Below are 19,966 nucleotides of genomic sequence, written 5' to 3'. Positions count from 1 at the left end.
TAATCCTAGCTACTTGGGAGTCTGAGGTAGGAGAATTGTCTACCTCAGAGGTAGAGGTTGCAGTGATCTGAGATCGAGCCACTGTACTCTAGCCTGGGCAACCGAGCAAGACTCCATCTCAAAAGGAAAAGAACAATTCTTTACATTTAGCTTTGGATCCAACGGAAGAGGTAACAACTCTGCTATCTATCTAGCCATCCATCCAATGGAGCCTAGATGTGAAGTTTATGCCCAATGACCTTGGGCTTGTGTGCAGCCTGGCACAAAATAGGCACGGGGTCCTTATGACCCCTGCAGTCAGGTTCCACAGAAGCTCAGTGGCTTGTTGGTGTCCTGCTCGTCACCTACTGAGAAGACACATGCACAGCAAGTGCCAGGGCAAGTCTGGCATGTGCTTCTTGGAGCATGGCCTAGCTGGACACTTCTTCCTGGGCCCCACATCCTCAACCAGCACGCCTACCAACCACCCACCTACCCGGCAGTGACCGCCACACTTACAGCAAGCTGGATGGCCAGGTTGTCGGCCACCTTGTCTAGGAGGGCAGTTGTGGGCTTCTCCTTACACAGCAGCACCAGCTCCAGATCCAAGTCCCCCTTGAGTAGGAGGCCCTTTGCCACCAGGCCCACCCGCATCACTCCCCGCAGGGTTCTGGTCATATGCTCCGTCTTCTGTTCCCTGAGGGACAGACCAACACTCAGCTCAGTGAAGAATTCAGTCTGACCACGACCCAGAGGTCCCAAGACAGGCTGAAGTTTCTTAGAAAACAGGAGCCAACCCCTACCCTACGAGGTCAGATCGAGACCATTCTGGCTAAGAGAGTGAAACCCCGTCTCTACTAAAAATACAAAAAAATTGGCCGGGCGCGGTGGCTCAAGCCTGTAATCCCAGCACTTTGGGAGGCCAAGACAGGCGGATCACAAGGTGAGGAGATCGAGACCATCCTGGCTAACATGGTGAAACCCCGTCTCTACTAAAAAAATACAAAAAACTAGCCGGGCGAGGTGGTGGACGCCTGTAGTCCCAGCTACTCGGGAGGCTGAGGCAGGAGAATGGCGTGAACCCGGGAGGTGGAGCTTGCAGTGAGCTGAGATCCGGCCACTGCACTCCAGCTTGGGTGACAGAGTGAGACTCCGTCTCAACAAAAAAAAAAAAAAAAAGAGACTCCGTCTCAAAAAAAAAAAAAAACAAACAAAAAAATTAGCTGGGCATGGTGGCGGGCGCCTGTAGTTCCAGCTAAACTTGGGAGGCTGAGGCAGGAGAATGGCGTGAACCCGGGAGGCGGAGCTTGCAGTGAGCCAAAATCACACCACTGCACTCCAGTCTGGGCCACAAAGCGAGACTCCATCTCAAAAAGAAAAAAAAAAAGAAAACAAGTACCAACCCCTACCCTGGCTACCCTCTCTACAAGAAAGAAAACGACAACAGAAAACTTCACTTACCCAGCCCCTTCTTTACTGTCGTCCTCTGGGGGCACATCCATGTTATCGGACTCTGCCTGCTCGCTGCTACCCTTTTCCTGCTCGTCTATCCAGTCGGACACAGCTTTGAGTGCCCGCTCCGTGTGGGACACCATGTTCTGGACTGCCTCCAGCTCCTCTTGCGTTGGATAAACGGAAGAATGCTTTGCCATTACATGGCGGTCATCATTCACAAAAATTCTCATTGGACGCTAGGGATGTGAGAATTAAGTTAAAAATGATGTAAAGAGAGCAAGCAGCCCAACGTCCATCTTTTAAGCTGCACAATTCAGAATGATGCTATATCGCTTGTGTGTAAAAACCAAGCCTGCAGGAGCACAACTGAAGGACCAAGGAGGAACAAGCAAACTGAAACAGCTGTTGTGTCTGGGCAGTGGGAGACAGAATGGAATACAGAATAGATAATATTACTTTATAATCCAAAAGGGCTAATAAAAATGGTAATGGAATCAAATGCTTTGGAAAAGGTTACAAACATCTCTGTACGTGAGTGAAGAAATAGTATCTGTGATCAAAAACTTACCATTTTTACTTCTGTAGTGTCTGGAAATCAAACTTTTGCTTATCTTTTCAAATCGTGATAGATTTCCTTGGTGTTATCAATACTTCAGCTCTATAAGATCAGAAAATCTTTTTAGTTTCATATAACTTATAGTAGGATTCATTTTAGCAGCCAGGTACACAGTAACAAGAATGACATGTGTGCTGCCTCATGAAGGGCCTGTCAACACAGCAGAACACATCTTTATTTCCAAGTAACCACTGCTAAGCCAAGGCATTAACTACGTAACACCCTAAAAATGAAAACAGATGGTTTCAAGAAATCTGATTTGACTTCAGGCCTACAGACACTCAGATGGTATTTTACTTTCTTTTTCATCTTCCTTTACATAAATATGCCCATTTTTACAAGTATGAAAATATTAACAGGTCTCCAAAAAACACTACAGGTAGAAATGCTCACATCAGGCTAGGCACAGTGGCTCACGTCTGTAATCACGCCACTTCGGGAGGCCGAAGAGGGTGGATCACTTGAGGTCAGGAGTTTGAGACCAGCCTGGCCAACATGACAAAACCGCATCTCTACCAAAAATACAAAAATTGGCTGGGCATGGTGGGCGCCTGTAGTCCCAGCTACTTGGGAGGCTGAGGCACAAGTATCTCTTGAGCCCAGGAAATGGAGGCTGCAGTGAGCGGAGATCACACCACTGCACTCCAGCACGGGTGGCAGAGCAAGACTTCATCTCAAAAAAAAAAAAAGTTCACATCAAAATCTTGGTGCTTGGAGAAGGAAAAGAGAGGGAAGGAGCTCTAATCCCTGACAGTAATGAAGAGATGGAAGAAAGACATGTGGCAAAGGGTCCCAAACGGTTTCTGTAAAATGAGAAAGAACGAACCTCCCGAAAAGTGAGTATCTGAAATATCAGGTGGACGACGACAACCACGGCAGGTTCAACTCTGAAGAGGCTAAGACAACTGAAGTGCACAACAGAATCTTTCAGGACAAACTAAGCCATAATTACTATTTCAGTCTCAGTATCATGTCGACTCCAACCTACTCAATTCCCACTTTACACAAACAGTCTGGTCCATACTGAAATCTTCCAAATGAGTAAACAACCAAAGAACCCCATCAGCACAATACACACAAGATGAATCTACCCCCACAGGCAACTGCCAGCCCCTTCCGACTAAACTAGTTCCCAGCCAGCAGAGCAGGCTCAAACCTGAAAAGGCCCAAGCATCAAGGATAAATTCTGACATGCTGGCCAAAACAAGAACTTCCCAAAATACCCAAGACTACCTAGCAAAATCTAACTGCAAAATCTAAACATCCCAAACTTAAAAACCTAAGGGTGCTTGAGTGAGGTGGCTCACGCCTGTAATTCCAGCACTTTGGGAGGCCGAGGCGGGCGGATCACGAGGTCAGGAGATCGAGACCATCCTGGCTAACACGGTGAAACCCCATCTCTACTACAAATACAAAAAATTAGCCAGGTGCGGTGGCAGGCGCCTGTAGACCCAGCTACACGGGAGGCTGAGGCTGGAGAATGGCGTGAACCCGGGAGGCAGGGCTTGCAGTGAGCCGAGATTGCACCACTGCACTCCAGCCTGGGCGACAGAGCAACACTTTGTCTCAAAAAACAAAAAAAAAAGAAGTCAGGAATTCAAGACCACCTTGGGCAACATGGTGAAACCGCGTCTCTCCCAAAATTACAAAAATTAGATGAATGTGGTGGCGCACACCTGTCATCCCAGCTACTAGGGAGGCTGAGGCAGGAGAATAGCTTTAACCCAGGAGGCAGACATTGCAGCGAGCTGAGATTGTGCCACTGCACTCCAGCCTGGCCAATAGAGAGTCCACCTCAAAATAAATAAATGAATAAATAAAACCTAGGGGTCACCGGGCACGGTGGCTCACGCCTGTAATTCCAGTACTTAGGGGGGCCGAGGCAGGGGCATCACCTGAGGTCACGAGTTCAAGATCAGCCTGGCCAACATGGTGAAACCCTGTCTCTACTAAATATACAAAAAATTACTCAGGCGTGATAGCACATGCTTGTAATCCTAGCTACTCAGGAGGCTGAAGCCCGAAAATTGCTTGAACCGGGGAGGCGGAGGTTACACTGAGTCAAGATCACCCCACTGTACCCCAGCCTGGGTAAGGAGAGCAAAACTCTGTCTCATTAAAACAAACAAACAAACAAACAAAAAACCTAGGGGTCAAATGATACGCCTGCAGAGCCCAGCAACAGGACGTGGTGGGGTCAAAGACTCCATGACAGGGGAGGGATACAAGAGAGGAGGAGTGTGAGGGGGGCATGGGATGAAAAGGGCAGAAAGCCAGTCCCTGGGCTCAGTGACTCAACGTGCCTGAGACTCACACCATGGGGTGAGCCACTCGATCAATCGTCCAGGGAAAGCTTCCGCACAGACTTGGACCTGAAACTCCACTTGCCCAGCCCACTAGCTTCCTTCTTGCATCAGCAACATGGAAGCGGCCCCTCTACCCTCGGCAGGACTATGAAAATGAAACAAGTCAACCTACTTGAAGCATGCAGCACATATCCCACAGACCTAACAACTAGTACCAGATCCTACTGCTGAAAAAAATCTGCCTCCCCAGGCTGTAGCGAGGGCCAGGCGTGAGTGATGTGTGTGCAAAGGGCATCCTCTCCTCCACCTCCCATGTCTCTTCACCAAGCCAGAGTCAAGCTCCAAAGGGCCTTCATTCCCCAATGATTCTGCCAAGCCAGTTCCCTTGGCTGTGGTTTCCCTGGATAGTCGCAAGGACACTGGGAATCTTGTTCATGAAGTGAATCCTTATGAAGGAATTAGTTACTTCAGTTAGGGGAATAATACTGTGGTTGTGCTGTAAAGAACCACCTTTAACTGTTCCACACATATTTAAGACAAATTTATGGCTGAAATTATATACCTGGTATTTGCTCTGAAATATACCAGAGAGCAGATAGTAGAGAAGGATGAAACAAGACTGCAGAACACTGACAGCTGCTGAAGCTGGGTAATGGATACTGTAACTCTTTTGTGCATGTTTTAAAAATTCGATAATACATTTTAAAAAACGATTTGTAGAAATGGGGTGTCGCCATGTTGTGTGGGCTGGTCTCGAACTCCTGGGCTCAAGTGATCCTCCCACCTCAGTCTCCCAAAGTGCTGGGGTTACAGGTGTGAGCCACCATGCATGGCGAACTATTTTCGTCTTTTTGAGAGAGTCTCGCTCTGTCACCCAGGCTGGAGTGCAGTGGTGCGATCTTGGCTCACTGTAATCTCCATCTGCCAGTTGCGGGCAATTCTCCTGTCTCAGCCTCCCAAGTAGCTGGGACTAAAGGTGCGTGCCACCACGCCCGGCTAATTTTTGTATTTTTAGTAGGGACAGGGTTCCACTATGTTGGCCAAGCTGGTCTTGAACTCCTCAATCTCCTTGAACTGGGGAGGTGGAGAATGCCATGAGCCGAGATTGCGCCACTGTACTCCAGCCTATGTGACACACAGAAAGAATGTCTCAAAATAAGTAAATAAAAATATACCACCACCACCACCACAACAAAAATCTACTGAAAGCAGCTCCTGGGAGAGGTGGATCGTAATCTGCAGCAGGGGATATACCGGGTGAGCCTGGATCCTACTGGAGCACCAGAAAGCAACGAAGCGCTGGTGATTAGAGCAGTCTTGTCCTGAGGACATGGGAGCTGACTTATGAGGTATCTCACTGGCTACATTTGAGACAAATTCAAAAAGAATCATGCTTCCACCTATGTGAAGTTCTAGAATAAGCAAAACTAGTCAGTGATGGGATAGCCTCTAGGGGACAGTGGCAGGGATCACATGGGAAGGGGCCCTCCCAAGCTTTCTGAGGTGATGGTTACACTCTCCCTCCTGACAAGGGTTGGGTATATGCAATGGCCAGAATTCACTGACTGGTATACTAAAGATCTGTGCATTATTTAAAAAGAAGAAAGAGACTGCGCATGGTGGCTCACCATGTTGGGAGGAGCATTTGTCAGGAGTCCCAAGACCAGCCTGAGTGAATCTACCAAAAAATTTTTTAAAGAAAAAAATAAAAATCCAACTGAAAACAAATACTAAATTCTTGTTAATATGTAAGAGGGAAGATTACAACTTCCTGCTATTTAGTTGGAAACGCCTCACAAAAATAAAGTGAGGCAGGAGCAGTGGCTCATGCCTGTAATCACAGCACTTTGGGAGGCCGAGGCAGGCAGATCACTTAAGCACAGTAGTTCAAGGCCAACCTCGGCAATATGCGACCTTGTCTCTAAAAAAATTTTAAAAATTAGCCAGATAGGGCCGGGCATGGTGGCTGAAGACTGTAATCCCAGCACTTTGGGGGGCCGAGACGGGTGGATCACGAGGTCAGGAGATTGAGACCATCCTGGCTAACACGGTGAAACCCTGTCTCTAATAAAAAATACAAAAAACAAGCCGGGCGAGGTGGCGGGCGTCTGTAGTACCAGCTACTAGGGAGGCTGAGGCGGGAGAATGGCGTAAACCCGGGAGGTGGAGCTTGCAGTGGGCTGAGATCCAGCCACTGCACTCCAGCCTGGGCGACAGAGCGAGACTCCGCCTCAAAAAAAAAAAAAAAAAAAAAAACATTAGCCAGATAGGCTGCATGTGGTGGTTCACCCCTGTAATCCCAGCACTTTGGGAGGCTGTGGTGGGTGGATCACCTGAGGTTGCGAGTTTGAGACCAGCCTCGCCAACATGGCAAAATAGAAACCTGTCTCTATTAAAAACACAAAATTAACTGGACATTGGTGGTGCATGCCTGGAATCCCAGCTACTCGGGAGGCTGAGAAAATAGAATTGCTTGAACCCAGGGGGCGGAGGCTACAGTGAGCCAGTCACGCCACTGCACTCCAGCCTTGGCAACAAGAGCGAAATTCCGTCTCAAGAAAAGAAAAAAAGAAAGAAAGGAAAAAATTAGCCAGGCGTGGTGGCACCTGCCCGTTAATTTCAGCTACTCAGGAGGCTGAGGGAGGAGGATTACTTGAGCCCGGTAGATGGGAGGCTGGAGTGAGTCAAGATTGTGCCACTGTACTCTAGCTTGGGCAACAGTGTGTGAGACCCTGTACCCCGCCACCCCCCAAAAAAAAACCTATAAATACAGTTAATATGTAAAGGGAAGACTTGCAACTTTCTGCTACTTAGTTTGAAATGTATCACCAAAATAAAGTGGCCAGGCATGGTGGCTCATGCCTGTAACTCCAACACTTCCAGAGGCTGAGGCAGGTGGATCATCTGAGGTCAAGAGTTCGAGACCAGCCTGACTAACATGGTGAAACCCTGTCTCTACTAAAAATATATAAATTAGCTGGGCATGGTGGCATGCACCTGTAATCCCAGCTACCCAGGAGGCTAAGGCAGGAGAATTGCTGGAATCAGGAAGGCAGAGGCTGCAGTGATCCAAGATCTCACCACTGCACTCCAGCCTGGGCAACTCCATCTCAAAAAAAAAAAAAAAAAAAAAAAAAAAAAATGAGGCCAGGCATAGTGGTTCATGCCTATAACCCCAACACTCTGGGAGGCTGAGATGCGAGGACTGCTTGAGCCCAGGAGTTTGAGATAGCACTAAGCTATGACTGTACCACTGCACTCCAGCCTGGACAACAAAGTATAACCCTGTCTCTGATCAATCAATAAAGTGAAGAGTGAAGAGAACTATAAGTGGATGGACAAATACGTAAAACAGAAGCAGTTAAATGCCCACAGCACAACCTAGGCTGTGTATATAGATAGGTATTCATTAAATCTATTTTATTATTATCATTATCTTGAGACAGTTTCACTCTTGTTGCCCAGGCTGGAGTGCAATAGCATGATCTCGGTTCACTGTAACCTCTGCCTCCCAGGTTTAAGCGACTGTCCTGCCTCAGCCTCCCAAGTATCTGGGATTACAGACATGTGCCACCACACCTGGATTTTTTTTTTTTTTTTTTTGAGAGGGAGTCTTGCTCTGTCGCCCAGGCTGGAGTGCAGTGGCATGATCTCGGCTCACTGCAAGCTCCGCCTCCCAGGTTCACACCATTCTGCTGCCTCAGCCTCCGGAGCAACTGGGACCACAGGCATGTGCCACCACACCCGGCTAATTTTTTGTTTTTTAGGAGAGACAGGGTTTCACCATGTTGGCTAGGATGGTCTCCATCTCCTGACCTCGTGATCCTCCCGCCTCAGCCTCCCAAAGTGCTGGGATTACAGGCGTGAGCCACTGCGCCCAGCCACACCTGGCAATTTCTTTTTTGTATTTTTAGTAGAGACGGGGTTTCATCACATTTGTCAGGCTGGTCTTGAACTCCGGACCTCAAGTGATCCGCCTGCCTCGGCCTCCCAAAGTGCTGGAATTACAAAAGCGTGAGCCACTGCACCCAGCTTAAATTCTTTATTATTATTTTTTGAAATGGACTCTCACTCTGTTCCCCAGGCTGGAATGGAGTGCAGTAGCGCGATCTTGACTCACTGTGACCTCCACCTTCCAGGCTCAAGCAATTCTCCTGCTTCAGCTTTCCGGGTAGCTGGGATTACAGGCACCTACCACCATGCCAGGTTAACTTTTGTATTTTTAGTAGAGATGGGGGTTTCACCATGTTGGCCAGGCTGGTCTCAAACTCCTGACCTCAAATGATCGGCCCGCCTCGGCCTCCCAAAGTGCTGGGACTACAGGCGTGAGCCACTGCGCCTGGCCTGAGTGTTCACTAAAATTGTATCACCTGTTTTTGTATGTTTGAACATTTTCAAAAGATGTTACTAAAATAAACAGATTTGACACATTAAATTTATATATATCCGTAAGTCCATAAACATACTTAAAAAAAACAAAAACAAAACTAATTTCCCACATTAGAGTTTACGTCCAAACTTCATACTCTGAAAACTGTTAAAAGACTAAAGTCCACCCCCAGTTGATACAATCTATAATAAAAACGCCACTGCCTCCCAGGTTAGGTGTAGAAAACCACCCCACTGCCAGGCGCAGTGGATCACACCTGTAATCCCAACACTTTGGGAGGCAGAGGCAGGTGGATCACGAGGTCAGGAGATCGAGACCATCCTGGCTAACACGGTGAAACCCCATCTCTACTAAAAACACAAAAAAATTAGCCGAGTGTGGTGGCAGGCACCTGTAGTCCCAGCTACTTAAGGAGGCTGAGGCAGGAGAATGGCGTGAACCCGAGAGGCGGAGCTTGCAGTGAGCCGAGATCGCGCCACTGCAGTCCAGTCTGGGCGACAGAGCAAGACTCTGTCTCGAAAAAAAGAAAAAAAGCCACCCATCAACCACTGAAGCACTGAAGCACAAGGTATGATTTGGTCAAAATATCATCCCATCCAAAATGCCTCAGAGGACACACACACGCCCCCAACACACCTGTCTTCAGCAAATGCCCTGCATGTGGCTTTCCATCTGCTCTCTTCACTGTTCAAAACGAGAAACGTGGGTGTGCCCTTGCTATAATGAGTGCCTCACTTCATCTTTCTCTGCTCCCTGAGGCAGACCCTTGAAAAGACCCCTGAAGGGCCTCGCTAGCCTCCAGCTGGCTCTGACCACAACTGGCCGGCATGCAGTCCGTTACATGCCTGGGTCCTCCTCCCTTAGACCAGGCAACGGGAGCAATGCTTTCCGACTCACGTGGACAAATGAATAAGAGTAGTAATTATCTGAACTAAAACAAAAGTTTAAAAACTACAGTTATTGCTCCTTTTCAGGGCAACAAACCATTTCTCTCTGTGTGCCCAAGACAAATTTGACATCCAAGCCAGCTTCTTGGAATTTGTCTCATTAACTGATCCAGGAATCTTCAGGGTGAGCAGAAACTTCCCTTTCCTTTTTGTTTTTTTTTGGGAGGCAGAGGCAGGCGGATCACGAGGTCAGGAGATCGAGACCATCCTGGCTAACACGGTGAAACCCCATCTCTACTAAAAATACAAAAAAATTAGCCGATTTTTTTTTTAATAAAAATTTTTTAAAAAAATTTTTTTACAAAAAAATTTGTTTTTGGAGACGAAGTCTCCCTCTGTCTCCATCTCGGCTCACTGCAAGCTCCGCCTCCCAGGTTCACGCCATTCTCCTGCCTCAGCCTCTCGAGTAGCTGGGACTACAGGCGCCTGCCACTGCACCCGGCTAATTTTTTCTGTTTTTAGTAGAGACGGGGTTTCACCGTGTTAGCCAGGACAGTCCCGACCTCCTGACCTTGTGATCCACCTGCCTCGGCCTCCCAAAAGTGCTGGAATTACAGGCGTGAGCCACCGCGCCTGGTCAGAAACTTCCCTTTCAAGAGGATTTTTAGTGAGGCACACTGCTGGCAAGAAGCCTACAGCACCCACTCAAAAGCAACACCCCGCTGCCCCTACCAATCTAACTTTAAACGAAAGCTGCGAAACGATGAACAATGCTGCTCTTGCAACCACATTTATTCAAACCTGGCACCAGCAATGACTATTCTTACAATTTTTATGATTCAATCCTGGGCACCAGCAACATGCAGCTTCTCTGAAAACAAACTCAAGGCAGGATCAAGTGCTAAGTGAAGTATCGCGATTTTAAACATGACTTCTTGGTGGTTTGGGATGGTTTAACACACAGGGATTTGTTTTTCTTTTGTTCCTGAATCCAGCCCACCCACAGCATGCAGTTACAGAAGCTTCAACCACAGAACATTATGTTTGTGGTGCAACGGCCATCTTTCTGACCTCTCACTAATTACACTGTGAGGTTCATGGCACTTGTTGTTGGAAAAGAAACATGCCCAAGTTAGTTGAGCATAAGTGGATTAACAGATGTTTGTGCAATGGACAGGTACAGTGGCAACACCCTCACAGGTATGGCCCGACCTGTCTTCGGGGTATTTCATGAATCTTACAGCCTTCCCAGCAACTCTAGCGAATAGTCCTGAAGTGGATATTCGCCTTAGAGAGGCCAAATTAGGCTTTGAAATTTACATAGACTCAACCCACCTCCTAGTTTCCTGAATTCTGGAGCTGGCCCATCCTGGGCTGTGAGCTGAAATGATACACTCGAGCTAGGAGTCTTGGTGACTCCTTAAACTTTGACAGATTCACGCCATCAAGGGCACACTAAAAATTATTCTCAGAAAGCAACTGGCTGGACGCAGTGGCTCACACCTGTAATCCCACCATTTGGGAGGCTAAGGCAGGCGGATCACCTGAGGTTGGGAGTTCAAGACCAGCCTGACCAACATGGAGAAACCCCAACACTACTAAAAATACAAAATTAGCCTGGTGTGCATGCTTGTAATCCCAGCAATGCCAGTCTAAAATCTTGCTGTCGATGCCATTCTGAAATATTTAACAACGTGAAGTCCAGTGCAATGGTTCATCATTCAGACTGCAACAGTGTTACTACATCAAAGTTAGGAATAAAGTGCTTTTTTTTTTTTTTTTTTTTGAGACAGAGTCTTGCTCTGTCACGCAGGCTGGAGTGCAGTGGTGTGATCTCAGCTCATCTACAACCTCCGCCTTCTGGGTTCAAGCAATTCTCCTGCCTCAGTCTACCAAGTAGTTGGGATTACAGCCACAGACCACCATTCCTGGCTAATTTTTGTATTTTTAGTGCAGATGGGATTTCACCATGTTGGCCAGGATGGTCTTGAACTCCTGACCTTAAGTGATCCTCCACCCTCAGCCTCCCAAAGTGCTGGGATTATAGGCGTGAGCCACCGTGCCCAGCCAGAAATAAAGATTTTAATAAATATTTTAAACTTAAAGGACTGTCCTTTATCTTATTCCTATAGTTTTGGTGATAAAGACAATCTTGTTACTTATGAAAAATGGAAATGGTGAATGATCACTAATTTAAATATATTTTCCTTGACAAAATAAAAACCTAGCAAATACAGCTGGGCGCAGTGGCTCATGACTGTAATCGCAGCACTTTGGGAAGCCAGGACGGGCGAATCATGAGGTCAGGAGTTTGAGACCAGCCTGGCCAACATGGTAAAACCCAATCTCTACTAAAAATGCAAAAATTAGCTGGGTGCAATGGCGCGCACCTGTAATCCCAGCTACTCAGGAAGCTGAGGCAGGAGAATCACCTGAAGCCAGGAGGCGGAGGTTGCAGTGAGCCAAGAGCGTGCTGTTGCACTCCAGCCTAGGCGACAGAGCTAGACTCCATCTCAAAAAAAAAAAAAAAAAAAAAGTTGGCAAATACAAGTTGTTCCTCAAGGCCGGGCGCGGTGGCTCAAGCCTGTAATCCCAGCACTTTGGGAGGCCGAGACTGGTGGATCACGAGGTCAGGAGATCGAGACCATCCTGGCTAACATGGTGAAACCTCGGCTCTACTAAAAAATACAAAAAACTAGTCAGGCGAGGTGGCGGGCAACCTGTAGTCCCAGTTACTCAGGAGGCTGAGGCAGGAGAATGGCATGAACCAGGGAGGCGGAGCTTGCTGTGAGCTGAGATCTGGCCACTGAACTCCAGCCTGGGCGACAGAACGAGACTCCGTCTCAAAAAAACAAAAAAAAAACACAAGTTGTTCCTCAAATGTTTCTGGAGACCCAGGACTCCAGGCTCACTAGTGTTGTGGAGTGCCCACAGTCCTAGAGTTAGAAGCCTGGGATTGCCCCTGGGCTCTCCAACCTGGCAGCTTTGGGACCTACAGCAAATCACTTACCTTTCTGGTGCTGGGTGAAAAATGAGGATGAAAATACCACCTGCCTCGGGCTGCAGACAGCAAGGATTAAAGGTGGCATTATGGGGAAATGTTTTGTGAACATACTACTACAAATGCAACATATGAAGAGGATTAAATTGGGTACAGTTGTGCATGCCTGTAGTACCAGTTACTCGGAAGGCCGAGGCAGGAAGATTCGTTGAGCCCAGAAGTTCAAGACCAGCCTGGGCAACGTAGTGAGGGCCAGTCCTTAAGAAAAAAAAAAAGAAAAACATTAACTGCTCTTGGATGAACCAACAGAAATGCTTTAAAATCTGCCACCACAGAAAAACATTCAACATGACTTCACGTGGGAATTATCAAACCCTCTTTCCAGCATGCTCTCAGGCAGCAAGGGGGTGAGGGAAGCATGGTTGAGAGATCCTCCCATATCTGGCTGGAGGCAGAGGCAATCCTTCCCCATGTATTCCCAGAGTGAAGCCTTGGTTTTTTTTTTTCTTTAACTCAGTGTATACTTCAATGTTTACTTTTCCCAGAACTGTATTTTTCCAGTTAAGATTTTTTTTTTAAAAAAAGACCATCTCTCACATGGACATTAAATATTAATATTCAAACATATGAACTGTTTAGTAGCAAAGGATGAAGTAAAACCTTTTTACTTTGAAATAACTGCAGGCCAGGTGTAGTGGCTCACATCTGTAATCCCAACACTTTGAGAGGCCGAGGCGGGCAGATCACTTGAGTGAGGCCAGTTCAAGATCACCCTAGCCAACACGGCGAAACTCAGTCTTTATTAAAAATACAAAAATTAGGCTGGGCGCTGTGGCTCACACCTGTAATCCCTGCACTTTGGGAGACTGAGGCAGTGGATCGCTTGAGATCAGGAGTTTGAGACCAGCCTGGGCAAAATGATGAAACCTCATCTCTACTAAAAATACAAAAAATTAGCTGCGCGTGATGGTGGGTGCCTGTTATCCCAGCTACTCGGGAGGCTGAGGCAAGAAAAATGAGGCAAGAGAAACACTTGAACCCAGGAGGCAGAGGTTGCAGTGAGCCAAGATCGTCCCACTGCACTCCAGCCTGGATGACAGACTCCATCTCCAAAACAACAACAAAAAAAACCACTCTGATATGAGAAAGTAGTTTTATAGACAAGTAACAGGATATAAAGTGGCCTGGAAGACTAATTCATCTCTAAGACCTTTTATCTTTTTTTTTTTTTTTTTTTTTTTTTTTGAGACGGAGTCTCGCTTTGTCGCCCAGGCTGGAGTGCAGTGGCCGGATCTCAGCTCACTGCAAGCTCCGCCTCCCGGGTTTACGCCATTCTCCTGCCTCAGCCTCCCGAGTAGCTGGGACTACAGGCGCCCACCACCTCGCCCGGCTAGTTTTTTGTATTTTTAGTAGAGACGGGGTTTCACCATATTAGCCAGGATGGTCTCGATCTCCTGACCTCGTGATCCGCCCGTCTCGGCCTCCCAAAGTGCTGGGATTACAGGCTTGAGCCACCGCGCCCGGCCAAGACCTTTTATCTTTATCTAAGTAAGACCTTAACCTTCAGCTTGAAGCAAAATCCTCAAAAAGGTAAGGACAGCTGTCGCACATGTTCACGGAAAATTACGTACTTCACACTGCCAAGTAGAACTTCTCACAATCACTTAAAATTATAAAAATAATTTGGAGCAAATTGGCCAGGCGCGGTGGCTCACACCTGAAATCCCAGCACTTTGGGAGGCTGAGGCAGGCGGATCACAAGGACAGGAGACGGAGACCATCCCGGCTAACACGGTGAAACCCCGTCTCTACTAAAAACACAATTAGCTGGGCGTGATGGCAGGCGCCTGTAGTCCCAAGCTACTCGAAAGGCTCAGGCTGGAGCGGGCGCGGTGGCTCAAGCCTGTAATCCCAGCACTTTGGGAGGCCGAGACGGGCGGATCACGAGGTCAGGAGATCGAGACCATCCTGGCTAACATGGTGAAACCCCGTCTCTACTAAAAATACAAGAAAATTAGCCGGGCGAGGTGGCGGGCGCCTGTAGTCCCAGCTACTCGGGAGGCTGAGGCAGGAGAATGGCGTGAACCCGGGGAGGCGGAGCTTGCAGTGAGCCGAGATCGCGCCACTGCACTCCAGCCTGAGGCACAGAGCAACACTCCGTCTCAAAAAAAAAAAAAAGAAAGGCTCAGGCTGGAGAATGGCGTGAACCCGGGAGGCGGAGCTTACAGTGAGCCGAGATGGCGCCACTGCACTCCAGCCTGGGCTACAGAGCAGACTCCGGCTCAAAAATAATAATAATTTGGAGCAAATTTACATACTGTAATACACATTCAACTTTGTGACTAAATGATCCATGGTGATCACATATTCCACAAGAGAATGGACCTCAGACAATAAACATATTTTTGTCTTAAAATGAGTGCCACTGGGCAAGGCGGCTCACATCTGTAATCCCAGCACTTTCATAGGCTGCGGCAGGAGGATCACTTGAGCCCAGGAATTTGAGACCAGCCTGTGCTACATAGTAAGACCCCGCCTCTACAAAAAAAATAAAATTGGTTTAAAAGTTTAAATATAATAATAAACTAGTAGCTACATTTTCAATTTCTTCACTACATAAACATTTAATGAGAAGAAAAAAAAATTGAATTCTGGCCAGGAGCGATGGCTCACTCCTGTAATTCCAGCTTTTTGGGAGGCCAAGGTGGGCAGACTGCTTGAGCACAAGAGTTTTGAGGCCAGCCTGGGCAACGTGGAAAGACCTTGTCTCTACAAAAAATTCAAAAAATTAGCCGGGTGTGGTGGCATGTGCCTGTGATCCCAGCTACTTGGGAGGCTGAGGTGGGAGGATTGCTTCTTGAGCCTGGGAGGCGGAGGTTGCAGTTGAGTGGAGATCACGCAACTGCACTCCAGCCTGGGTGACAGAGCAAGACCCTGTCTCAAAAAAAAATTAAATTTTAACTGGACATCACTTTTACAAAACGCATAAACACAGCTGATGCTAAATGTATCTGAATTTCCAATTGTTTTTTTATTTTTTTGAGACGGAGTCTTGCTCCATCACACAGGCTGGAGTGCAGTGGCACCATCTCAGCTCACTGCAACCTCCGCCTCCTAGGTACAAGCGATTCTCCTGCCTCAGCCTCCCGAATAGCTGGGACTGCAGGTGTGTGCCACCGTACCCAGAAAATTTTGTTGTTGTTTTTTTTCTTTTTTTTAGTAGAGATGGAGACGGGGTTTCACCATGTTGGCTAGGATTGTCTCAAACTCCTGACCTCATGATCCGCCCACCTCAGCCTCCCAAAGTGCTGGGATTACAGGCGTGAGCCACCGCACCTGGCTATTATTGCTATTTATAATGGAATCACCTGTGAAGTGTTCTCAGGGAAAAGTTTCACAAGGATTTTGAGATCATAAATATCATAAAAATTTCTTAAAAATCAGCACGCCAATGAGGCCTCCAACCACCACCCACCTGCCTACCCTACTTTCACAATTATTTCCACACCAGCTTACTCTGTATAATCACACAGGCGGGAAACCTACTTGTTCCAGATAAAATGGACATATGCTTCAGCAGTAAACTAAAGTTTGCCTCATGCCTCCCAGGCCCCAAATCTCTTTACTCATTCATTGTGCAAAGATGCCACTCAAACCACTATCTGCCTCAGATTCCAAACTTCCTGATGGAAACAAATCAAATCTTTCTCTGCTAGAACTTAGTTAACATAAAAAGCATCCAATAAATAGAACCTAGGAGGCTGGGAGTGGCGGCTCACACCTGTAATCCCACCACTTTGGGAGGCGGGTGGATCACCCGGTGGATCACCTGAGGTCGGGAGTTCCAGACCAGCCTGATCAACATGGAGAAGCCCCGTCTTACCAAAAATACAAAATTAGCTGGGTGTAGTGGAGCATGCCTGTAATCCCAGCTACTCAGGAGGCTGAGGCAGGAGAATCGCTTGAACTCGGGAGGTGGAGGTTGCGGTGAGCCGAGATCGCACCACTGCACTCCAGCCTGGGCAACAAGAGCTAAACTCTGACTCAAAACCAAACAAACAAACAAACAAAAACCCTAGAAAATCCTAGTTCCTGCAAAGGTTCAATCACAGCAAGATTCAAATAAAAGGTCACAATTTCCTGGGCTAATACTAAACGTTAACACTTACACAATACTAAATGTTAACACACATCTTTCAAAACTGCACAAGGTGAATTAACTTGCTGACAAAATGTAGCAGGATGGCAAGTCCAAGAGGTATAAATGGGGGAAGGAATCACTCCTCTGGAGCCATGAAAGGTAATCAAAAGAAACCGACAAAGAGGATGAAAACAGTCCATAATAGAAGAGGCCCCAGCCCAAAGAAAACGACTAAAGGCTTTTCCCAGAAGACTTCTAACCCCCACATCTTGGTAAAGCCTGAAGGAAAGGGACTTAGGGGAAGGCTTCTTCCCCATCACTGACTCTACCTGTCCCCTACCTGGAGGCCTTAACCAGGGAGCACCGTATATGTCTGTGTGATCAAAGTATTAGTAGCTGTCCTTTGTCAATGTGGTATTTAACATGAAGAATTTAGGAAAAATAAGAAACAGACTTAGATTCCTCATGCTCAGGAATATGGGCCTTCAAGACTCTGCAAATACTAGAAGGAGCCAAAGGAATTTTTGCCTAGAGGCACCAAACAAGTTCAATCAGAAAAACCACAAACAATTAGGCACCTCTCAGCTCCAGGAAGAGGCGGCTGAGCTCCAGGAAGATAGGGAGACTGATAAATAGCGCCCAGTGGGGGCAAGGCCAAGCCTGGCACTCATGGCCAGCCTCCAATCTGAACTGAAGAATATTCCAAACAACACTGGGGCCTGCAGATTCCATTCACAAATCCCAGAGACCACGAGCCACTCACATAGGCAAGGGACCCCGGCACCACAGAACAGGGAGAGGAGCACCTGCAAGTGTCCTGCGGCCTCCCCCTGCTTTCCAGCTGTGAATGAGGCCCTGGTTCCCATACTTAATTCACAGTCTGGGCGGCTGCTGTAACTACATCCCACGAGACCACACACAAAGCATCAAGCACAAGGCATAGTGGCAGCACTTTGAGCAATCCATGGAGATTCCCAACCACAAATACCTGAGGAAAAGAGAGCTTAAAAAGTCCTAAATTTCAACCCTAACTTCGGATGGCACCTCGCGATTCCATGTGGACCACAAATATGCCATCACACCGCTCATTTTAAAGTGAGCAAAATCTTGAAAGAGATTCAGCATCATTGAATTACCGGAGTCCAGAAAAGGATGCCACTGAAACTGATGCTTCGTTGCTGATCCATGTCACCTAAGCAGCAACTGGCAATCAATGTTGGATATATGAAGAAGAGATCCCTTACTCTCCTCAAATTTGGTCACGGAACTGGGGGAGAGCATGCAGACCGCCGTACACCCCAAATAATTCATCCAGGCGGTAGATTAACTGGGGCAGAACCTCCTGCGTAACCTCGAGAATCTCAATCGCTCAACTACGAGGAAAAATAAAGGTAGAAAGGGGTTTTAAGCATCCACGTTTCAGGGCCCAAGCTTGCACCCTAACAGACTGCCGTTCTAGGGAAGGCAAATACGATCTGGAAAAACATTCAAAAACGAAAACAAATGAACTAAAGAAAAAGAAAGCTGAAACCCTTCCAAATTTGGACCCTGATCTGAGAGAGACCTGGCTGACTAGAGATTTGGAAACCCGACGAACCCACAAAGGCTTCCTCTGCAGTCCGCGTGGGAAGGGGCTTCCAAGGAGGGGTCCGCCTCTCCGCGCCCCGTGAGGACAAAGGAGGCAACGTTTCCCGCCTCAGGAACCTGGGACTCTCCTGGAACCGGGGGCGGGACTGGGACAAAGAGGTGGAGGGAATAGGAAAGAAGGAGTGAGGAAGGGGGGTCGCCCCGCCGCGAAGCTCGGGACCCGAGGGGGTGTGTGCTCCAGGCACGTGCACGCGTCCCCAGGAGGCCGCAACAGACAAAGCCCGGCCCCGGGGAGGCGGCGGCCGGGGGCCCGGTGCGCGCGCACCCCCCGCGCGTGGCGCCGCCGCCGGCCGAGGGGCCGCGTGTGGGGGGGAGCGGCTGCGCGCGCACCGAGTCCTCGCCGCCGCCGTCGCCGCCATTTTGTTTCCTCCGCACAATGGAGGAGAGTTAACGGCCGAGCGCGGGAGCGAGGCCGGCAAGGGAGATACCGGTCAGCCGCCGGGATGAGGGGACCGGGCGGAGGCGGCGAGCGCGGGACCCCTCCAGCCTTGTCTCCGCGAACCCTCGGTGGGGACCTCGGTGAGGAAGGCGGGCGGGGGGAGGGGCAGAGGCGGGAGCGGGCCCGGCCGCCGCCACATTGACGCTTACCTTGTCGGCGTCCCCTTCTTCGACCGCAGCCGCCGCCGCCGCCCTCCTGCCACAGCCCGCCGGGGTCTCCCCCAAAAAGCCACGCGGTGCGCGCCGGCTGCTGGGTCCAACTGCAATGGCGAGAAGAGGAGGAGGAGGAGTCCGGACCGGGGGCGAGCGGGCGGGCGGGCAGGCGCGCGCCGGGGAGGTGCGGGAACACGTGATCAGCTGAAGCCCCGCCCCCTTTGACGCCGCGTTGCGCCTCGACGCAGGCCCAACACAAATGGGAGGGAGGAGCGAAAAGAGGGGGGTCTTGGGGCGGGCGTGCGTTATCACGTGGGACAAGCCTGGGTGTTTGCGTGCATAGTCACGTGACTTCGGCACCTTTCCCTCCGCTTTCGATAGGTTACTCTATCATGTGACAATGGCGAATTTCGCAGTTTCCTTCGCCATCTGACAAGAACTTTTGGCGCCTTCCCTTTGCCGTATTGGGAGTCCTCTATCACGTGACGAGGTCACGCTCTGGTTTTTGCTAAGGCGGTTTTTGAGCTGCCATTACCACGTGATGCAAGGCAAGCGTGAGAGGCGGAGCCTCCCCACGGCTGCGGCATTTCGCGCCTGCGCGTCCGCCATCTTACGCCCGTTGCCCTGAGTACGTTAGCGGAAATGGCTCTGAGAGGCTTTGACGCATGTGTACCTTAGTGGCGGTATGTTGGCCGGAGACTTTCGTGCTACAGTAGAGGTGGCTATGCTTCCCGCATCTCTCTTGAGAGGCACAGAAGGTCAGAGATGCGTGCGAAGAACGGCCAGGTCCAGCGTCTCCTCGTTTCTGTCCCTTCATCCAGGGACCGGCGCCAATGAGCGCGCGCGTTCTTTCGTCCCACGGACCTGCCTTGGTGTAGCCTCCCCGGGCCGTAGCTTCCGAAGGCTACAGCCGACCTGGTCGGGATTCTCCAGCCCGCTTTCCCCTTTCCCGA

General features: G+C 48.9%; 1 protein-coding gene and 1 long non-coding RNA gene across 23 annotated transcripts in view; one reads left to right on the top strand and one right to left on the bottom strand.

Annotated features, from left to right (window-relative positions):
- The window catches only part of ILF3 (interleukin enhancer binding factor 3), a 37,779-nt gene extending 18,560 nt beyond the window's left edge, over positions 1-19,219 (bottom strand). For 12 of the 22 annotated variants that reach the window (XR_013408883.1, XM_028839803.2, XM_077977352.1 and 9 more), the window contains exons 1-4: positions 19,011-19,219; positions 2,003-2,092; positions 1,441-1,670; positions 499-676 (exon numbers count right to left, since the gene is read on the bottom strand). Coding sequence is in view for 20 of the 22 variants with exons in the window: in XM_028839803.2 (XP_028695636.2) it covers positions 499-676; positions 1,441-1,670; positions 2,003-2,005 (411 nt within the window). In the remaining 2 variants the exon portion in view is untranslated. Of the gene's footprint in view, positions 1-498; positions 748-1,378; positions 1,671-2,002; positions 2,093-5,559; positions 5,718-17,911; positions 18,149-18,348; positions 18,707-19,010 lie in introns of those variants that run through there. The other 10 variants (XR_013408884.1, XM_077977348.1, XM_077977350.1 and 7 more) reach the window with 6 other exon arrangements.
- On the top strand, positions 16,652-19,194 carry LOC144336661 (uncharacterized). Its single transcript, XR_013408919.1, has 2 exons — positions 16,652-18,675; positions 18,738-19,194. It is a non-coding gene; the product is annotated as an uncharacterized LOC144336661 (long non-coding RNA).
- Positions 19,220-19,966: the final 747 nt, after the last annotated feature.

Source organism: Macaca mulatta, chromosome 19, assembly GCF_049350105.2.
Source record: "Macaca mulatta isolate MMU2019108-1 chromosome 19, T2T-MMU8v2.0, whole genome shotgun sequence".
Taxonomy (NCBI): domain Eukaryota; kingdom Metazoa; phylum Chordata; class Mammalia; order Primates; family Cercopithecidae; genus Macaca; species Macaca mulatta.
Note: the sequence above shows the minus strand (reverse complement) of the source record. Positions and strands in the feature narration are given on the sequence as shown.